The sequence below is a fragment of the Lepus europaeus genome, chromosome 9, assembly GCF_033115175.1.
Source record: "Lepus europaeus isolate LE1 chromosome 9, mLepTim1.pri, whole genome shotgun sequence".
Classification (NCBI taxonomy): domain Eukaryota; kingdom Metazoa; phylum Chordata; class Mammalia; order Lagomorpha; family Leporidae; genus Lepus; species Lepus europaeus.
This window is the reverse complement of record NC_084835.1, coordinates 76,289,517-76,306,388: the sequence shown is the minus strand read 5'-3', so window position 1 is coordinate 76,306,388 and position 16,872 is coordinate 76,289,517. Positions and strand designations below refer to the sequence as shown.

General features: G+C 39.1%; 1 protein-coding gene across 1 annotated transcript in view; it reads left to right on the top strand.

Moving 5' to 3' along the window:
* Positions 1–16,872, top strand: part of CDH2 (cadherin 2) — a 241,746-nt gene that overhangs the window by 217,678 nt on the left and 7,196 nt on the right. The window contains exon 15 of the mRNA XM_062201500.1: positions 11,587–11,751. Coding sequence (XP_062057484.1) covers positions 11,587–11,751 — 165 coding nt within the window. The remainder of the gene's footprint in view (positions 1–11,586; positions 11,752–16,872) is intronic.

Here is a 16,872-nt window from a genome sequence, read left to right as displayed (position 1 = left end):
AACATTGCCTTCATCCTGTCATTTGAGTCCATCAGAACGCTGTCCCATTTTTGAGATAATCTTTCTCTGGGACCTCTGGTAGCATCCTCTACCCTTCTTCTTGGAGAATTTACCATCTTGGAGAATTTACCATCTCCAAGGCCTTGGGCTGCTCTGGGAGCTCTTCATGTATGAGACAAGGTTCCCTAAATGACAAGCAGCAGCTGGATTGTGCATCGGAGGCTCAAGGAACAATACCCGCATTAGGGAAGCAGGGTTCGTCATCCCCACAGCAGAGCTAAGTCACTTGAGATGAGCGCTCCTGTTGATCAGCACAGATCATGACTGAAGGGCTGAGTTTCTGCTTACAGTCTCCACACCAGCTTTCTCTGGATCACTGGGGACTCCTGGCCCTCATTCTCCGCTGTATTGTAGATCGGTCTTCTCATTCTCACTGCTGCTCCGTTTTCTTGTCTCAGTCTCTTCTGTCCAGCCCCAGCAGCTCTGAAGGTCAGTGAGCTCTGTAGGTTTCACCGCCCAGGACTTTGTAGAGAGGACTGTGACCGAATCCCAAATTTGGTTTCTTCATTGGTAAAGGCAGGCCTAGAGCTAGCTTCTTTGGCACCTGAAGTGGTCTGAACTCTGAGAGAAAGCACCGACCTTGTTTGTGTGGGGAATGTGTCTGATACAGGGATTCTGTGCCCCTGGAAAGCAGTGGTTCCTATACTGGGGATCTGTTCATATGTAGCCCATGCATGTGTTTCATTTTGCCTAGAGAATTTAAAATTTGAAAAAATTCATATCAAGTTCTTATTTCCCAATCCCAAAATGAGAAGTTCTAGAAATACAACCTGCATTTGGAGATGGCAACAACTATTGGAAACTAAATAGAAGTTTTCCTCTTTAGGCAAGGCAGGCCTGTTCCAGAAATTGTGTTTCCTATTTTGGTACCAGACCAGCTTTATTGGTTTATGTTGTCAGCCTGTGCTTTATAGCTACTTATTTTTGCAGGCATTGATTAAGTTATGTCATAATTAGTAGGCTTTGGATTATCAAAAGCAGATTTCTATGAGGAAGAAGAACTATGGTGTTCTGAAACCATGGTAGAGTTATCTGTAGTAAATAAAGGATGAACAGAAAGGAAAGAGAAAGGGGACGAGGAGCAGGGGAGAAAATTGACCACACAAAGATGTGTAGCCCTATGTTTCAGTTAAAATAAATGAATTACCATACAAAACTTTAATGACCTAGGCATACTTGAAATGATTTCTTGCTTCCTTAACAGTAATTAGGTTTAAAGTCATAAATGTTTGAGTTAGACAAGGCATATTCTGCTCTACACTGGCACTCAGGGGCTCAATGTGCCGGTGCCTCTACCATTTTCCACATGTGGCTTCCAGGCCCACCTACCCATGCATGCCTGTGTGACAACAGAACAGACAACAGAGGGCGATTTATGGGATATTTTTGTAGACCAGACTTTGAAGTGACACACATCCTTACCACTGGGAAATATCCCTTAACTGTTTGCTTAGAAAGAATATAGATTTGATGATCAGTGAAGGTCTCTGCCTCACTCAGTTTAGGTGTTTGGAATTAAAGAATCTTTTGTGAAGTTCCACAAGGACTCTTTTTATCCCACTCACTGTAAGTTGTACCATTCTGACCAATCAGATATGCCAGAGGGAAGTGTATCCCAGTACAAGACAAGACTTAGTAGGTGCAGCTCCTGAAAACAAAATGAGTATGAGAAATACTACATGTTTACTTTGAAAAGTTCATGGAAATGGATATTATGCAAAAACTCGGTAGATTTCAAAATAATTGTACCAGAAAACTCATCTTTTAATTCCATTTTCCATGATATTTTTGAAATGCCCTGATCAGTAAGGCTCATGAACACCAGTGAGGGCAGCTTCCCTTTCTCTGGAGAAAGCATCCAGTACAAAGTACAAATACTAAGTGTTCTTGATAAGGGCCCAGTACCTGACATGTCAGGGATCACATGTAATGTCAGGGTAAAGCATGCGAGGATCTGCTTCTAGAAGCTCAGGTGTCCAGAACACAAAGATCATCCAGATGTTATTGCTGTGAGCATCAGTGGACTTTTTTTCTAAAATTAAAATGAATTCTTATGTGATTGGCAGAAATAAATCTCAGTATTTAAGTAAATGAGATTCCCTGAGTCCCCATGACAAAGAAGGCACATTCGGCAGAGTTTAGTTCTCTAAGATGGGCTAAGAACCTATAGTTCCTATGACCTTGCATTGGACTTTTAAGAATGGGGATTATAGGGGCTGATTGTTTAGTTTATCCTCATTATTTTTCTACTTTGCATTTTAAATTGCAGTAGCACTCAACTAGCCTGTACCTCTACATTTGTAGAATGCAATTTCACTTTCACAGGTTAGTTCATGTCTTCTCCTGTCTTAACTCTAACTGTCAAGATTCATCTCAAGATGTATTAGGGTCCCAGGCCAAATCCAGTGTCTCTGCTCTGTGTTCCCACAGCAGCCAAGTCTCCCTCTGTTTTGAGCTTTGAGTGTCATCCTAGTCCTGAGCTTAAGCTATGTGAGAGCAGGGACTTGTCATACTCATTTTCCAGTCCAGTTCTTGGGAGAGATGACACCTGACAGCACTTAGAATGTTCATTGAGCGGTAGTGGGACCTATTCCTAATTACTAACTTAGTTTGCACAGGCTTCCATCCACAAGTTCCACTGAGCAGTAGACCCCTGATAATTTCACAGTCATCCTTTGAAAGCTCTGATATCTTCAGGAAATGATGATTGCATTCATAAATGCTAGCATTCATTTGCATCCCTGTTCTGTGTCAGACACCACTATGCTCTTGACTTGCACATGAGCTTCCTAAGCAAACACTGCCGTTAGGCTTGTGTTTGGGCCTGGGTATGTGTGACCAAGAGTTCAACCTCTTTTACACTGTGCTAGCAGACATACAGTATATGTTTTATTTCATATTGCCAGTCTATAGCAGGCAGGTGTAACTGGGTAGGACCAAAAAAGCCAGACACTTAGAGTTTATTAGGTGGTCACTGGTTATTTGGCTTTAGTACAGGCAAAGGGTAAGATCTGATTGATTAATTAAATTTGCAAAGTTAAACATACTTTGACATTAGTGAAATTAAAGTCTGAGGGAAAGTCTGAGCCGCCAAGTTATTTTTTAAAGATCTTGAGTGTATGATTTAGAAAACTGAACCTAAATGGAGGGATGGGCCCAGGTACAAGAAAATTCCTTGAGACCAAGACCAGCCACTTCCCTAAGTCAAGAGACTCATGCCCCGGCATGAGCTGGGGCATCTCAGTGAACTTTCTGCACGACTCAATAACCAGCCCCAACGTGGGCAACCAAACCTTACCATCTGATTCAGCAGAGAATGAGGCTACATTTAGCACACTGTCATTCCATTTTTATGTGCAATTCTCAAAATGTTTATGGCCAGGTGACATACAATAGTAGACTATAGACAACATATTCTAAACTGGCCAATGACCATTGCCTGCTAGTAATTGAATATTTTTAATATACACTTTATTTGCACAATGACTCTGCTATTCTTGTCACTTCATGCATATGAACACAATATTTTGCATAATTTGTTTTAATATCCATTTTTCCTGGCTGTTCATAAGTGCATTGCATTTAGTTTTAGGGAAGTAGAAAGTTATGACTATCACAGTAATAACAACGATAAAGATTTGCATGCCATGTATGTTTTAGCACTATGCAAAAAATATTTTTAAAATGTAAGATGCTAAAATGCTCTAGGCCAAAGTTCAGCCAATTGCCAAACCACCAGTTGCCTATTTTGATTAATAGAGTTTTTCTGAAATATGTCCATGCACATGCCTGTTGTTTATATATCATTGTCAGTGACTGCTTTTACATGTCAGCAGCAGCAAAGTTGAGATACTGTGAAAGAGACATTGTGACCCAGAAAGTGTAAGATACTTCTTGTCTAGTCCGTACAGAAAAGTTTGTTGAAATGTGCTATAAATTTAATATTTAGTGGGAGCCTCTTTAGTTTGTTAAATGCATTTGTATATTCCAAAGATAGAAAATTATTGTCAGCAGAGTAAAATTTCTGTCATCTGCTCATAGTCACATAGTTAAAATATGACAGATTCAGGATTTGTTCTTTGTGTGTGTGTGTATTTTTTTAAGATTTATTTTATGTATTTGAAAGACTGAGTGACAGAGAGAGAGAGAGAGGGAAAGACAGAAATTTTCCAAATGACCACTGCAGTTCTATATAGGCAGAAGCCAAGAGCCTAGGTCCCCCTGTGGGTAGCAGGGACCCACATACCTGAGTCATCTTCCTCTGCTTTCACAAGCCATTAGCAGTGGGAGCCTGATTGGAAGTAGAACAGGCAGGACTTGAACAGGCAGCTGCTTTACCTGTTGTGCCACCTCGCCAGCCCCCTATAGAGCCAAGTTTGAATCAAGATACTCTGCCTTCCTTATCCATTTTTAAAAGTCAAATACAAAGGGACTTCAAAATTTTATGGAAAATGGAATGGAAAGATAATTATTTTGGTGCAAGAAAAGATTTTTCATAATATACATTTTTCATAAACTTTTTAAAGACCCCTTGTAAATATATCTTACAACATTGAATATTTTTTAGGAAATTACAAAATAATGTGTCAAAAATTAGTAAGGAATGTTTTATGCCTTCCTATCATACTCCCAATCAAATGTTGCCTTTCCTTTATTACATACTTGTGTATTTCTTCCAGAATCAAATAATAGGCCCTGACAAGATACAAAGAATTTGATCTTTTTTCAAGTTGTGATGTTCTTGTTTTAGTAGAGAAGTTGGAGCTTATGGTAAAAATGCATTTAGAAGACTATGCTTTTTGTCTCTTAAGACAGGCAGTCCTTGGAAAGGTTAAGAAATATGTTCATATTTATTCAGCTAAACCAAGTTACAAGGAAAGAATGGAAAATTACAAACATTAGAAGAGAAAGGAAATTTAAGACCTCGGGAGATCCATTGTCTCTTCTGAAGCCCTGTTGTGTATTTGCATCCTGTCTCCCTCCAGCAACTCCTGCCTCACAGATCCTTCACCTGTACTTTCCATATTTTTTGTAACAGTGTAGATATTGCATTTTCATGTTTTTTTTTAATATGTCCTTTTAAAAGGCATTATTCTAAACACTCTGTGAGGTCAGTAACCAGATCAGTACTCCAACAGATTCTTATAAAAATACTTGTGGGATCTTACCAAGTTGAATTGTGTGTTTGCTGCATTTCCCCAAAAGATTATGGCACAGATTTACAATGGCAAGTGTGTTGGGATAAGATTTCAGCCCTCTTGGTCTCTGCACCATAATTTTTCACCCAAGAATGAAGCTTCAGCTCATTTGTATTTCTGAAATCATTTTACAAGAGCCTGTGACAGGACAACATTCACAGTCATGGAAGCACAAACAGGGAACATGTTCCCTCTGAACCGAGTCCTCAGCTACCTCCTTTGTGGGAAGCAGAAGGCTGTCCACTGAGATTAAAAAAGAGTCTGAGTATCAAGAATGGAGGTCCTTCATCTGTGTATTTTAAGTCCCCAAGTTATTTTATCTCTATTAGGTTTACAATTGAATTCAAGAAAGCTCTTAGCAAATCTTTTATTTGGTGGGACTTTAATAATCCGTAGAATCTACTTAGTTTCTCACATCATTTCACCTGAGCAGAGAGTTACCATCATAACTGTGTTTCACTGCAGAAGAAAAATCGGGGCCTAATGTAATTTACATGAAGCTTGCAAGGGTATTTGACTTACTTGTCAGCAGTTATATGGTAATGTGTTGACACCTTATCACTATTTTATTCAATTATTTTAATGCCAGGAGCTATGGAGGGTGAGATAATAATGTTCTTCTTTTCTACCTTCCATTCCTTTTTGTGTCTTTTTGAAGAATTTCTTGCCTGTGCCACAGTCAGCTTTTTTCAGATCTTTTTTTTCTTCCCCTTCCAAATTTTGTCAATGTACTTTCATGTCAGTATTTCTATTTCTCACGGGCACTCAGTCTTGAAACATTAAAGATATTTACCTGATCTGTATGAGAATTTTAAAGTTACTTGCCTTTGCTACTATAAAAGGAAAATGCTGCAGTGGTACCAGTCCTTGCCTTGGTGATATAGCAAACCTCTGTTGTGGGTCATCACTGGTTCTTCCAGTAGAGGCAATAAAGGGTCGTGAACTTTGAGCATCAACCCCACTCCTCAGAGGATCAGACCCCTGTGGGCCCCATGTGAAGAATCCTTTCTGCCTTAAAAGAGAGCCTTATTTTTACCAAATGTGCACAGACCGAAGACTCATTCCATCCTCTCTGAGTGCTGGAGCCCAGTACTTGTTAGTATAAGCACCTGCAATGAATTCTTCCTTCTAAACACTAAAAATCCTTCGTGGGCGTCCCCCTTGGCAACTATTTGGTGCATTTCCTTACTGGCAAATGACAAAAAAAAAAAAAAAAGAAAAGAAAAGAAAAGAGAAAAAAGGTGCAGCTTTTTGATTACTTGTTTCACTTGCCCTGGTGGTCTGTGTTTTATCCTTTAACCTTGCTGAATTGAGTCTGCGACCTTGGTCAAATCAGGAAGCTTCTGAGATGTGGTGGTCAGAAGAGTGGGAACAGTAATGCCCACTGGGTAGGGCTCTGTTAGGATGCTATCAGATAGCACATAAGCAAGTACCAGGCATAGTTCATGATGGGTGATGAGTGCCAGGTAAGGGTTGCTCTCCTCTTCTCTCACTTTCAGAGCTGAAACAGCAGCTGGCACTCAGTAGGTGTTCCTTCAGCCCTTGTGGAATGGTAAATGAATGTTCTCATCAATCCCAGATACAGGCTCATTATGCCTTTCCATAGATTCCACCTGCAGTGTAGTTTCCTGAGATGTTGTCTGATATTCCAGAATTTCCACTTATTCGGATGCAGCATTTTATTTTATTTTATTTCGTTAACATAACCAAGTGCCCTAAGGAAGATTCATGCTATCATTTTCTGAAGCAATTATAAATCATTGCAAGTCAGTGAAATTTAAGAAGAAAAGCCAGAACTCAAGCTTTAGCTACTGATTAACTTCTTACTAACTCACTCAGAATTAAATCACCCTTAAGACATTTTAAATCATAGACAGAAAATTTTTTTATTTACAATGTTAATATTCTAAAACCCCTAATTCCATGCCTACTTTTAATGATCATTGGCAATTAACATTCCAAACACCAGTGAAAACATTTTCCTCATCTTTCATTTGAAAATTAAATTTCTTTGGATGTTAACATTGTAAAGGTTGACAATTATAAGAGAATTTTCAGATCTGCTCTTTGTCTAGAGGTTTAAAAAGCAAAGAAGCATTTCTTTTGGGGTTTTTGTAGTCTTCAGAAGTATGGCCATAAACCCAGTGCCCTTGAGAATGTTTTTGGTCTCTGTAATTCTCTTTGTAATTCTCATCCTACATGTTGTAATTTGTGTATTTAAGTAAAGTATTATTGGAGTGCAAAGATGTGTAATTTAGGATGTTTGCCTAGGGTTGCCCTTTATCAGAAGCTCTAAAATTGGACCTTCAGGTCAGAACTTCTGATGGGTGTTGGCAGAAAAGGCCCACCCAAGGTCATTCCTGCATACTCCCCGCCACTACCAGATTCTCATCTCCCATGTTTGCAATAGACAGGGGAAACCATCACAGAAAGACCTCTAAGTTGTATATTTTTAACTAGTCTCTAAGTTTCCTGTAAAGGAATGGCTTTAGGCCTCTTTTTAAACACTGTCATAACTGAGGAATTTAAAAGGTTTCCATCATTACAGGAGAACTCATCATGGCAGTGACTCAGCAATGGGACCATTGTGAATTATTGCTCCTGGAGTGTGATGTGATCTAAGTCAAATTTGTTTAATTGGCTGCTCTTTTAATATCTGAAATGAATGTCATTACTACTATTATATTCAATATTTTTTAAAGTATTTATTCGAGAGAGACAGAAAGTTCCCATCTGCAACAGTCAAGACTAGACCAGGCTGAAGCCAAGAGCCATGAATTCAGTCCAGGCCTCACAAGTGAGCGGCAGGGACCCAACTACTCAAGACCTCGCCTGCTGCATCCCAGGGTACATGTTAGCAGGAAGTTAGAATAGAGAATAAAGCCAGGACCAGAACCCAGGCACTCCAGCATGGGATGCAGACACCTTCGTTGCTCAACCAGATACCCTCCTCAACAGCATTTTTTATAAAAGCGCTCTGTATAGACATTATGCAGTGTTGGGCAAAAGAACTGAGCAGTACCAAAGAAATTTTAAAATAGTTGCTGCTCTCTGGTTTGTAAGGTAGTAGGAAAGGCCATCAAATGAAAGTTAAAACATTGCAAATTAATATGCTATTATATTATATGGGGTCTTTCAAAAGTGTATGGAAATGTGTGTTATGAAAAAATTATGCATGGATTTGAAACTTTTTTGCACAAAAATAATCTCATCTTTTAATTCCATTTTGCACTAACTTTTTAAAATACCTGCCTATACACATTGATAAGTAAAGCAGGCCAGGAGGAGGTAGCCATCCATGACCAAAGAGGACAGCTGCTATCAGCTGCAGCAAATTGTGGTCAGAGTATGAATTCTCTTTTGCCAGATCTTCCTATCTTCAAGTAAGATATAACTGTATCTAAGTGTTGATCATTTATTTTAAAAGCAATGCTGACCAATGGAAATGCATTTGCATTTGTAACCTTCAGCTTTTTTGTCTGTGAAGTCAGGATAGAAAGGTTCTTTGCAGGTGAGCAATAGTGTGAATAAAGCTCACGTGCTTCTTTTGTCTCCAGTTATACTGAAGCAACTCCACTGTATTGTTATCATTGTCACCCTGAAATACCATGTAATATATCCAGCGCTGTCAACGGATATGTCACCAGATAAAAGGCAGTCCATAAAAAATAGGTCTAGTTTCCTGTTTTTGTGTAATTCAGACTTCTAATAAAGCATTTTTTCACCCTCAGGATAGAAACATTTATTAACTGTCATCAGTGCACTTACCATCTATTTTCCCCTTTCTAGGAAGAAAGCTTTTGTAATTGTTAGAACTCACATTTATTCATGCTTTACCTCTTTCCACCTTCCTTAATAGAAAACCATGCTTCTTAGAGTGAAAACAATCCAGAATTCTCTAAGTAAATCTCTCTTTATCTTATGTAGCATTTTCACATTTTAAAGGCTTTCACATCTTTTATATCACTATAGTACTTTAAGGTGTTCTGTAAATAATTCCTAATTATAAATTCTAAAAAATTAAAAATGGAGAACTTTTGTGCAAGATTATCTAGGTATTGTGTTGTCACTTTTTAGGGAGGCTTTGAAATACTCTATCTTAACAAGAGAAAGCAGCATCCCATGTTTTGCTCATCTTGCTTCTCCCCAAGTAGTGCCTGTTCCCTAGCCTGGGTATGAGTCAAGGTGCAACCTACAGCCAATTTTCCCTCTAAGCATTTTGTAAAGATTTGTTTATTTGAAAGGCAGAATGATACATAGAGAGAAATAGAAAGACATCTTCCATTCAGTGATGTATTCCCCAAGTGGCCACAGAAGCCAGGAGCTAGACACTCCATCCAAGTCTCCCACATAGGTGCCACGGGCCCAAGAACTTGGGCCATCTTCTGCTGCTTTCCCAGGTGCATTATTAGCAGAGAGCTGAATTGGAAGCCAGGATTTGCACCTGTGCTCTGAAATGGGATGCTGGTGTTGTACTGTGCCACAGTGCCAAGCCCGCCTCTGAGCCCTTATACTTTGTTGTGTGTGGAGTTTACATCCCATTATGCTTGCCCTACTCTTTGGGTGCCTCCCTCACTTCCACTTCAGGTTGCACACCCTGAGGAGGAGGAGATTTTCCATCATAGTACCTCAGTACCTTCCTCTGTTAGACTAAGCTCTTGGCAAGCCTCGTTGTTGTCCGTGTCTCAGCAAGCATAGTATTAAGTTTTAAATGAGATCCTTTTAAGTCAGACACACATAGTTTTAACTCCCATCTGAATCACATCCTTGTTATGTGGCCTTGGGCAAGTTATTCAACCTGTCTATTTCTTCATCTCAAAAGATGGTAATAAAATATTCTTTACAGATCCATTAGAAAGTATTGATAATGAGAAAACACCAGGTGGTGCCTGGTGAGTGTCAAGGTTAATGACCTCTCTCCTTCTTGTCTCCTGTGTTCTTTTAACCATTTTTCACATCTTGTCCCTCCACACACTTCATTACCCTCTCCATCCAACCTTGTCACTCAGACTTGACTCACTCTCCTAGCTGACTGAACAGAGCCAGGATTTGGAGTGTGATCCATTTGGAGTCAGAGCTTGATAGATATGAGGCCTTAGGTGCATTACTTGGCTTATTTGAAACTCAGTATCCTCGTCTTATAAATGGGGATTATAAAACTTAATATCACATGCGTTGTTAGGAGGATTAAGTGAATGAACATATGAGTATGTAAAACAACTACAACATTGCCAAAACATGGAAAATGTTCAAGTGTTGAATAAATCAAAATTACTATGAGATTCAGCACTGCAAATGGTTCCAGAAGAGAGATGAAACCTCAACTAAGAAAAGTACTAGAAAAACCTGTACTTTCTGTAAATGACAATATCGAATTAGGGAATTTTGGTTAATCTGGGATATAACATTTTATGTCATCAGAACTTAGAGGTTTGAAAACTACAAAGCATCTGCCCAACCCTAAAATTTTGATTCATTTCCACATTATAGTCAGTTCCTTTTACATCCCTGCCCAGCTGGTTGAAGCTTTCACTGGAAATAGTTCTGAGGACCCACCCTCTGCTCACAGCACCCTTCTTCACAAGCTGGCCCTGGCCTCCCTGCAGGTGGACAGGGTCTTCTAAGACCCCCTCACCGGGCTGCTTGGGGAAAAAATCTGCTGGACCACAGGTTCGCACAGTTTTTCTGGAAAGGGTCAGAGGAAAGAGTATGTGTTTTGTGGGCCACCCATAGTCTCTGTAGCATATCCTTCTTTCTTTGTTGTTGTTATTTTAAGTAACCTTTCAAAATGGGAAAGCCATTCTCAGAGAAAAATAGGCCACGGGTCAATCAGGGCCCAGAGACCATAGGTTGCTGATGCCTGCTGTAGACCTCAGGAGGAAGGGAGGAGTAGGGGTGACTTCTAAACCCTGATGCACCTACGCCTTTCTTAGGGAAAAGGAAAAAAGCACCAACATCTTTTTAAAAACATTAAATGTGTGAATATTAGGAAAGTTTAGTTCCTTTGCCGCTGTGATACAGCTCTGTCTTCTTGTCAGTGTTTTAGTCACTTCATAGGGAGACCTCGGCACACTGCTGCTTCCCATCGGAAACTGATGAGGAAGATTGTAAAGCAGATGGAGCACAGACTGCAGAAATAGAAAACACAGAAGAAAGAGCTGTGTGAAAGAAATATTTAATCATAACATGAAAAACTCCAAGTGGCAACTTTTCCATTATGTTAAATCTCCCTCATTTCTATGCGTTCGGAGTATATGTTTAAAAACAAAGGTTGTAATTTTCCATCTCTGTGCCCATCTACCATAGGTTTTCATGTTCTCTTTTGCAGGACTATGACTTGAGCCAGCTCCAGCAGCCTGACACCGTGGAGCCTGATGCCATCAAGCCTGTAGGAATCCGGCGGCTGGATGAGAGGCCCATCCATGCGGAGCCCCAGTACCCAGTCCGATCCGCAGCCCCGCACCCTGGGGACATCGGGGACTTCATTAATGAGGTACAAAGAGACTTACTTTATTTATAGGGTCTTTATTTTATGCTAGTGGTTAGATCTGTATGGGCCACAAATTGCTTAGAGTACAACTGTGTTGTACATTAAAACTTACTTGTTTTTTCCTTAAGTTTATGCAAAAGCAAATATGGCTTCAGTAGTAGAGAAAAAATTCGGTTGCTTTGGTCAACACAAAAGAGATCCATCAATTAATATTCTGCATTTTTAAAATGTAAAATTTTAGCATATATTATCAGTATCAGTCACTGCTTACAAAAATAAACTTTTTCCCTTGGGCTACAAGTAGTAAATAGACTAATAATACTCTAGTGCATTCTGATTTCATTTACTAACACTGATAAATGTACCAATAGTTCTTTAATTTTCTCTAAACTGTACCCTTTGAGATCCTACATATGATGAGAATTCAGTACCTACACAATGACTCCATCAAAATAGATAAGTTGGAAGAGCAGTTATATTAAATCTTATTTAAATACTTGCCTACTTGAGGAGTTTTAAGAGCTTCTGTAAGAGGAAGCTAATTCTCTATTGAATATAACAGATATGATTTTCACTGTCAAGACTGCTATAGCATTATTTTATTTCATCACTGACCAAAAGTTCTGGTTCATTTAGTACTAAGTTTTGAAATAAAAAGTTTTATACTGCTTATTCTGATCATATCTCTAGTTTCACTGTATTTTTTTCTGTAATTGTCCTTTTGAATTGTCATTGTAAATTTAAGAGCAGTACATACTGATATTGAGTCTGAATATACGGCAGGGCTCCCGTTCTCTGGCCGTTTTCTCAGTATCTCTGAAACCAGAATTGGTCTGAGCCCATTACCAAGTGGAATGCACCTGTTGTATTTGGCCTTCAGTCAAATCCTGATAAGTCTCTTATTCCCTGGGTTTCCTGGAAATAGCCAAATAATTTGTAAATGCAGTCAACCAGCCCTAGGTTTTTAGATGCATTTATAACGTGTAGAACAAATTTCTAACCAAATTGGTATGTTTATCTACCCTAAAACTGTCCATCCCTGACTATTCCCTAAATATATGCTGCTTTCTGAGCATGTGTCCTAACATACTTCTGTTAAGTAGGTAATAGGTTTAACAGACATACTTTAAAAGCAGCTGAAATGCAAAAGCAGCAGAATCCCAGTAACTCCCTTTATCTACAGAAATATGCCCTGATTTTTCTAGCTCAAGTATATATAGACTTGAATAGGAATATTTGAAGGAATTTATGTATATGTCTGCGTCATTTAGGATATGTAAGGGTGCCTGGTGGTTTTATTTCTAATTTAGTGTTCATGACTGTGAGAAACTATTGGATTCTTCTTGTGGATGTTGGATTTCAAGGTACAGTGAATCTTTTGACTGTAGATGTAGGAACCAGATTATTTTAAAGTAGAAATTCTGACTTGAATATAATTCAAGAAACTTGTCTGGGCCAGCATTGTTGTGGCACAACAGGTTGAGCTACTGCCTGTGAAGCCATAAGGGCACAGGTTTGAGTCCCAGCTGCTCTACTTCCCATCCAGCTCTGGGCCAATGAGCCTGGGAAAGCAGCAGAAAATGGCCCAAGTGCTTTGGTCCCTGCATCCATGTGGGACATCCAGATGAAGCTCCTTGCTCCTTGCTTTGGCTTGGCCCAACACTGGCCGTTGCAGCCATTTAGGGAGTGAACCAATGAAAGGAAGATCTCTGTCCTTTTTTTTTTTTTTTTAAGATTTTTATTTATTTATTTGACAGGTAGAGTTACAGACAGTGAGAAAGAGAGACAGAGAGAAAGGGCTTCCTTCCATTGGTTCACTCCCCAAATGGCTGCCACAGCCAGAGCTATGCCAATCCGAAGCCAAGAGCCAGGTGCTTCCTCCTGGTCTCCCATGCGGGTGAAGGGGCCCAAGCACTTGGGCCATCCTCCACTGCCTTCCCAGGCCATAGCAGAGAGCTGGACTGGAAGAGGAGCACATATGGGATGCCTGTGCCACAGGCAGAGGATTAACCTCGTGTGCCACCACGCCAGCCCCAGATCTCTGTCTTTCCATCTCTCTTTCTCTTTCTCTCTCTCTCTCTCTTTCTCTGTCTCTCTATAACTCTGCCTTTCAAAAAGAAAAAGAAAAAAAAAAAAACTTACTGAATGTTTTTGCCTGTCTCTGAAGTACCAGTGTTTTGTAGGATTTCATCCCATCATTGACAATCTTCCCTCCCTATTCTGTCCCCACACTTCCCCGATGTGCTGCAGCCACGCTGAGCTGTCCACAGTTCCTCTAACATGTCACACCTTTGAAATACAGTAACCTTGCAAAACTTGTTTCTTCTTCCTCATCTCCAGACCCTCTTCCCCCACTGTAGTCTTCAGGATTCAGCAAATATTCCCTTCGGTGGGAAGCCCTGCTTTGATTTTCCAGGAGGGGACTAACAAGAGGGTGCCTCTATCATGGTCTTCACCAGCTGGGGTGACACTTGCATGGAAGTTATTTGCAGGATAGGAACTATTTCTTATTTGTGATTTTGTTTTATTTTTCAATTTTTTATTTATATAAAGAAAACAAATTTCATGTGTTTCTTATATACAGATTTAGGAGTATGGTGATACTTCCCACCCTACCCTCCCTCCTGCCCCCACGCTAACCCTCCCACCTCCTTCCTTTCTTGTTCTTTCTTTTACTTTTTACAATGACGTACTTTCAGTTTATTTTATAATCCTAAGCTTAACTCTACACTAAGCTTATACTATATTGCTGAGCACTTTGATTGCGTTGCTTTCAGGAATTCCAGTACTGTGGAAGGTGCACAGGCATGTAGCAATGGGGACCACTCAATTTGCATTTGATTGGTATTTAGTGGAAAGCTAGTCTGGGGTCATTCTTCTACCAGTGCTGATTACATTCAGAAAGCCAGGAGTTAGGTTATTCGACATTACCGTTTAGCATGTGCTTTCTGTGTGTTGGGAAGGAGGATGTTCATGTCTTTTTTTCTTTTACAGTGTCTGCATTGTTTTCAGTAGACAGAAAACAGATTCTAGTTAATCAGGTTCAGTTACTCAGTCCTTATATTACCATAGTAGACACAATTATAATAGAAATTACTATTTAGGATTTCCTCTCTAAAACAATGCTTAGGTACACAGTGTAAAATGTGGCTTGAGACCATAACAAATACATACAATTACTTCTATGAAAAACTTTGTTCCAAACAACTGACTGCAAATTAACTTCAATAATACATTCAATTCATACTTTGAGCATTGTCTGCATTTGGAAAAATGGCTCATTTTGAAATCATCTTGAACTTGGTTTAGGTTCATCCATTCAGCAAATCACTATTGAATGTCTCCTATTGTGTTCTACAACTGCACCAGTAATGTATGGATAAAAACAAAAGTTACACATGGATTTTTTTCTGTGCATGTCCCCTACTCTGCACCATCACGACCATTGTAAAATGAAAATATTTTGGTGTCTGAAGCCTCACTTCACCAGACATGGGAAGCCTGTTGTGTGTGCTTCTTTCTTGGCTTTCCAACTTCATCTCTCCAGCTTGTACTATGCAGGTCAGCAACAGAGAGAACTCTACTTGTAGTCCACAGTCTCAGCTTGTAATTTCATTTTGCTGCCAGCATCCATGCTGTTCTTCCTGCCTGGAACTCTCTTTTCCCTTTTGCTTGTAGACAGTAGTTCCTTGATTAAATCTTTCCCAACCCAGGAGTCTCAGGCATATAGAGTAAGGGTTGGGCACTATCCAGAGGCCCTCCATCATGCCTAGAGCTCCATGCAGAACACATCTCCCATGGTTCCATCCTGCTTCCCTGTCCAGAACAGAAGTGCTTATCCTTGGGGCAGCAATGTGCAGCACATTGGTTTGGTGGATAAATGGATGGATGGATAAAAGGATCTAATTTGAGAATCATTCCCCAAATGTCAATTAGATCTGTGAAATTATAATTACAAGATAGAGGAATGTGGAGGAAAAGGAAGACCAAAATTCTGCACCTGAAATGAGCATGCACTTGTAGACAAGAAGAGTCCAGTGAGGTTAAGGTGTCACAGAAAACAACACAAAAGGAATCTCAGGGCTGAGATGATCAGTTCTATGGCAGATGAAAACTGTCAGAACGTCTAAACCCAGTCTCAGCGCACCTTGTAGATTCTTCCATGCACAGTATCCATTAAGACTTGTTCAGTCTGTTTCATTAACTGGACTGACAGAAATAAATGTGTGTAAAGTTCTTACACAGTTGAAGGCACACATTTTATATAAAAAAATTAAGATAGAGACAAATTTATCTATCTCCAGGTCTTATTTTATCTAGCAGAGTACTCACTGTTCCCAAGGAAGAATAATACGTGATGATTATGATTGAAGTGTTTTTATGGATGTAAAGAATAAGAAAGCTCATGAGAATATTTTCTAATTTGTTTATTTAAATAATGAATGAATGTTACCATGAATCTCAAAAATAACTAATTTTCAGTCTAGTAAGTAGAATAAAGCAAGCCACATGTTTTTGAATTTCTGCTGCAGATTTTCATTCTGTTTTGAGTATTCAAATATGACCTTCAGGTAAAAAGTTGAAACAAATTCATTTAATCTCAGCCTAATGATAGATATTAATATACCTCAAATAACTTTGCTAATCCTATATGTTTCTTTATCTCAGGAAGTACAAAATCAATTGAACATTGTTGTTAAAAGACAGACTTTTGATTTCCTATTTTTTAAAAGTTGATGGAAAGTTCCTCTAGAATAATTTTCTTGAAACTAAAGTTTCATTTTCTCCCATTAATTAAGTTTAATTTATCCTTTTTAAATGAGTTTATTCTATTTTTTGGAATTGAGTATTTGTTTGAATTCAGACACACCTGTTTTACCTTGTACAAGGTCAAGATTCTTGTGCTTAACTTCTTGGATGTCCAATTATCTGATTTGTAGAATGGATGTCATAATAGACTGCCTTTAAAGATTGTACTGAGAACTCAATGATACCATCTATGTAAAAAAGAAGGGACTTCAAAAAGTTCAAGGAAAATGCATATTATGAAAAAAAACTAAGCATAGATTTCAAAAATCTTTGTATCAAAATAAACTTCTTTTAATTCCATTTTCCACAAATTTT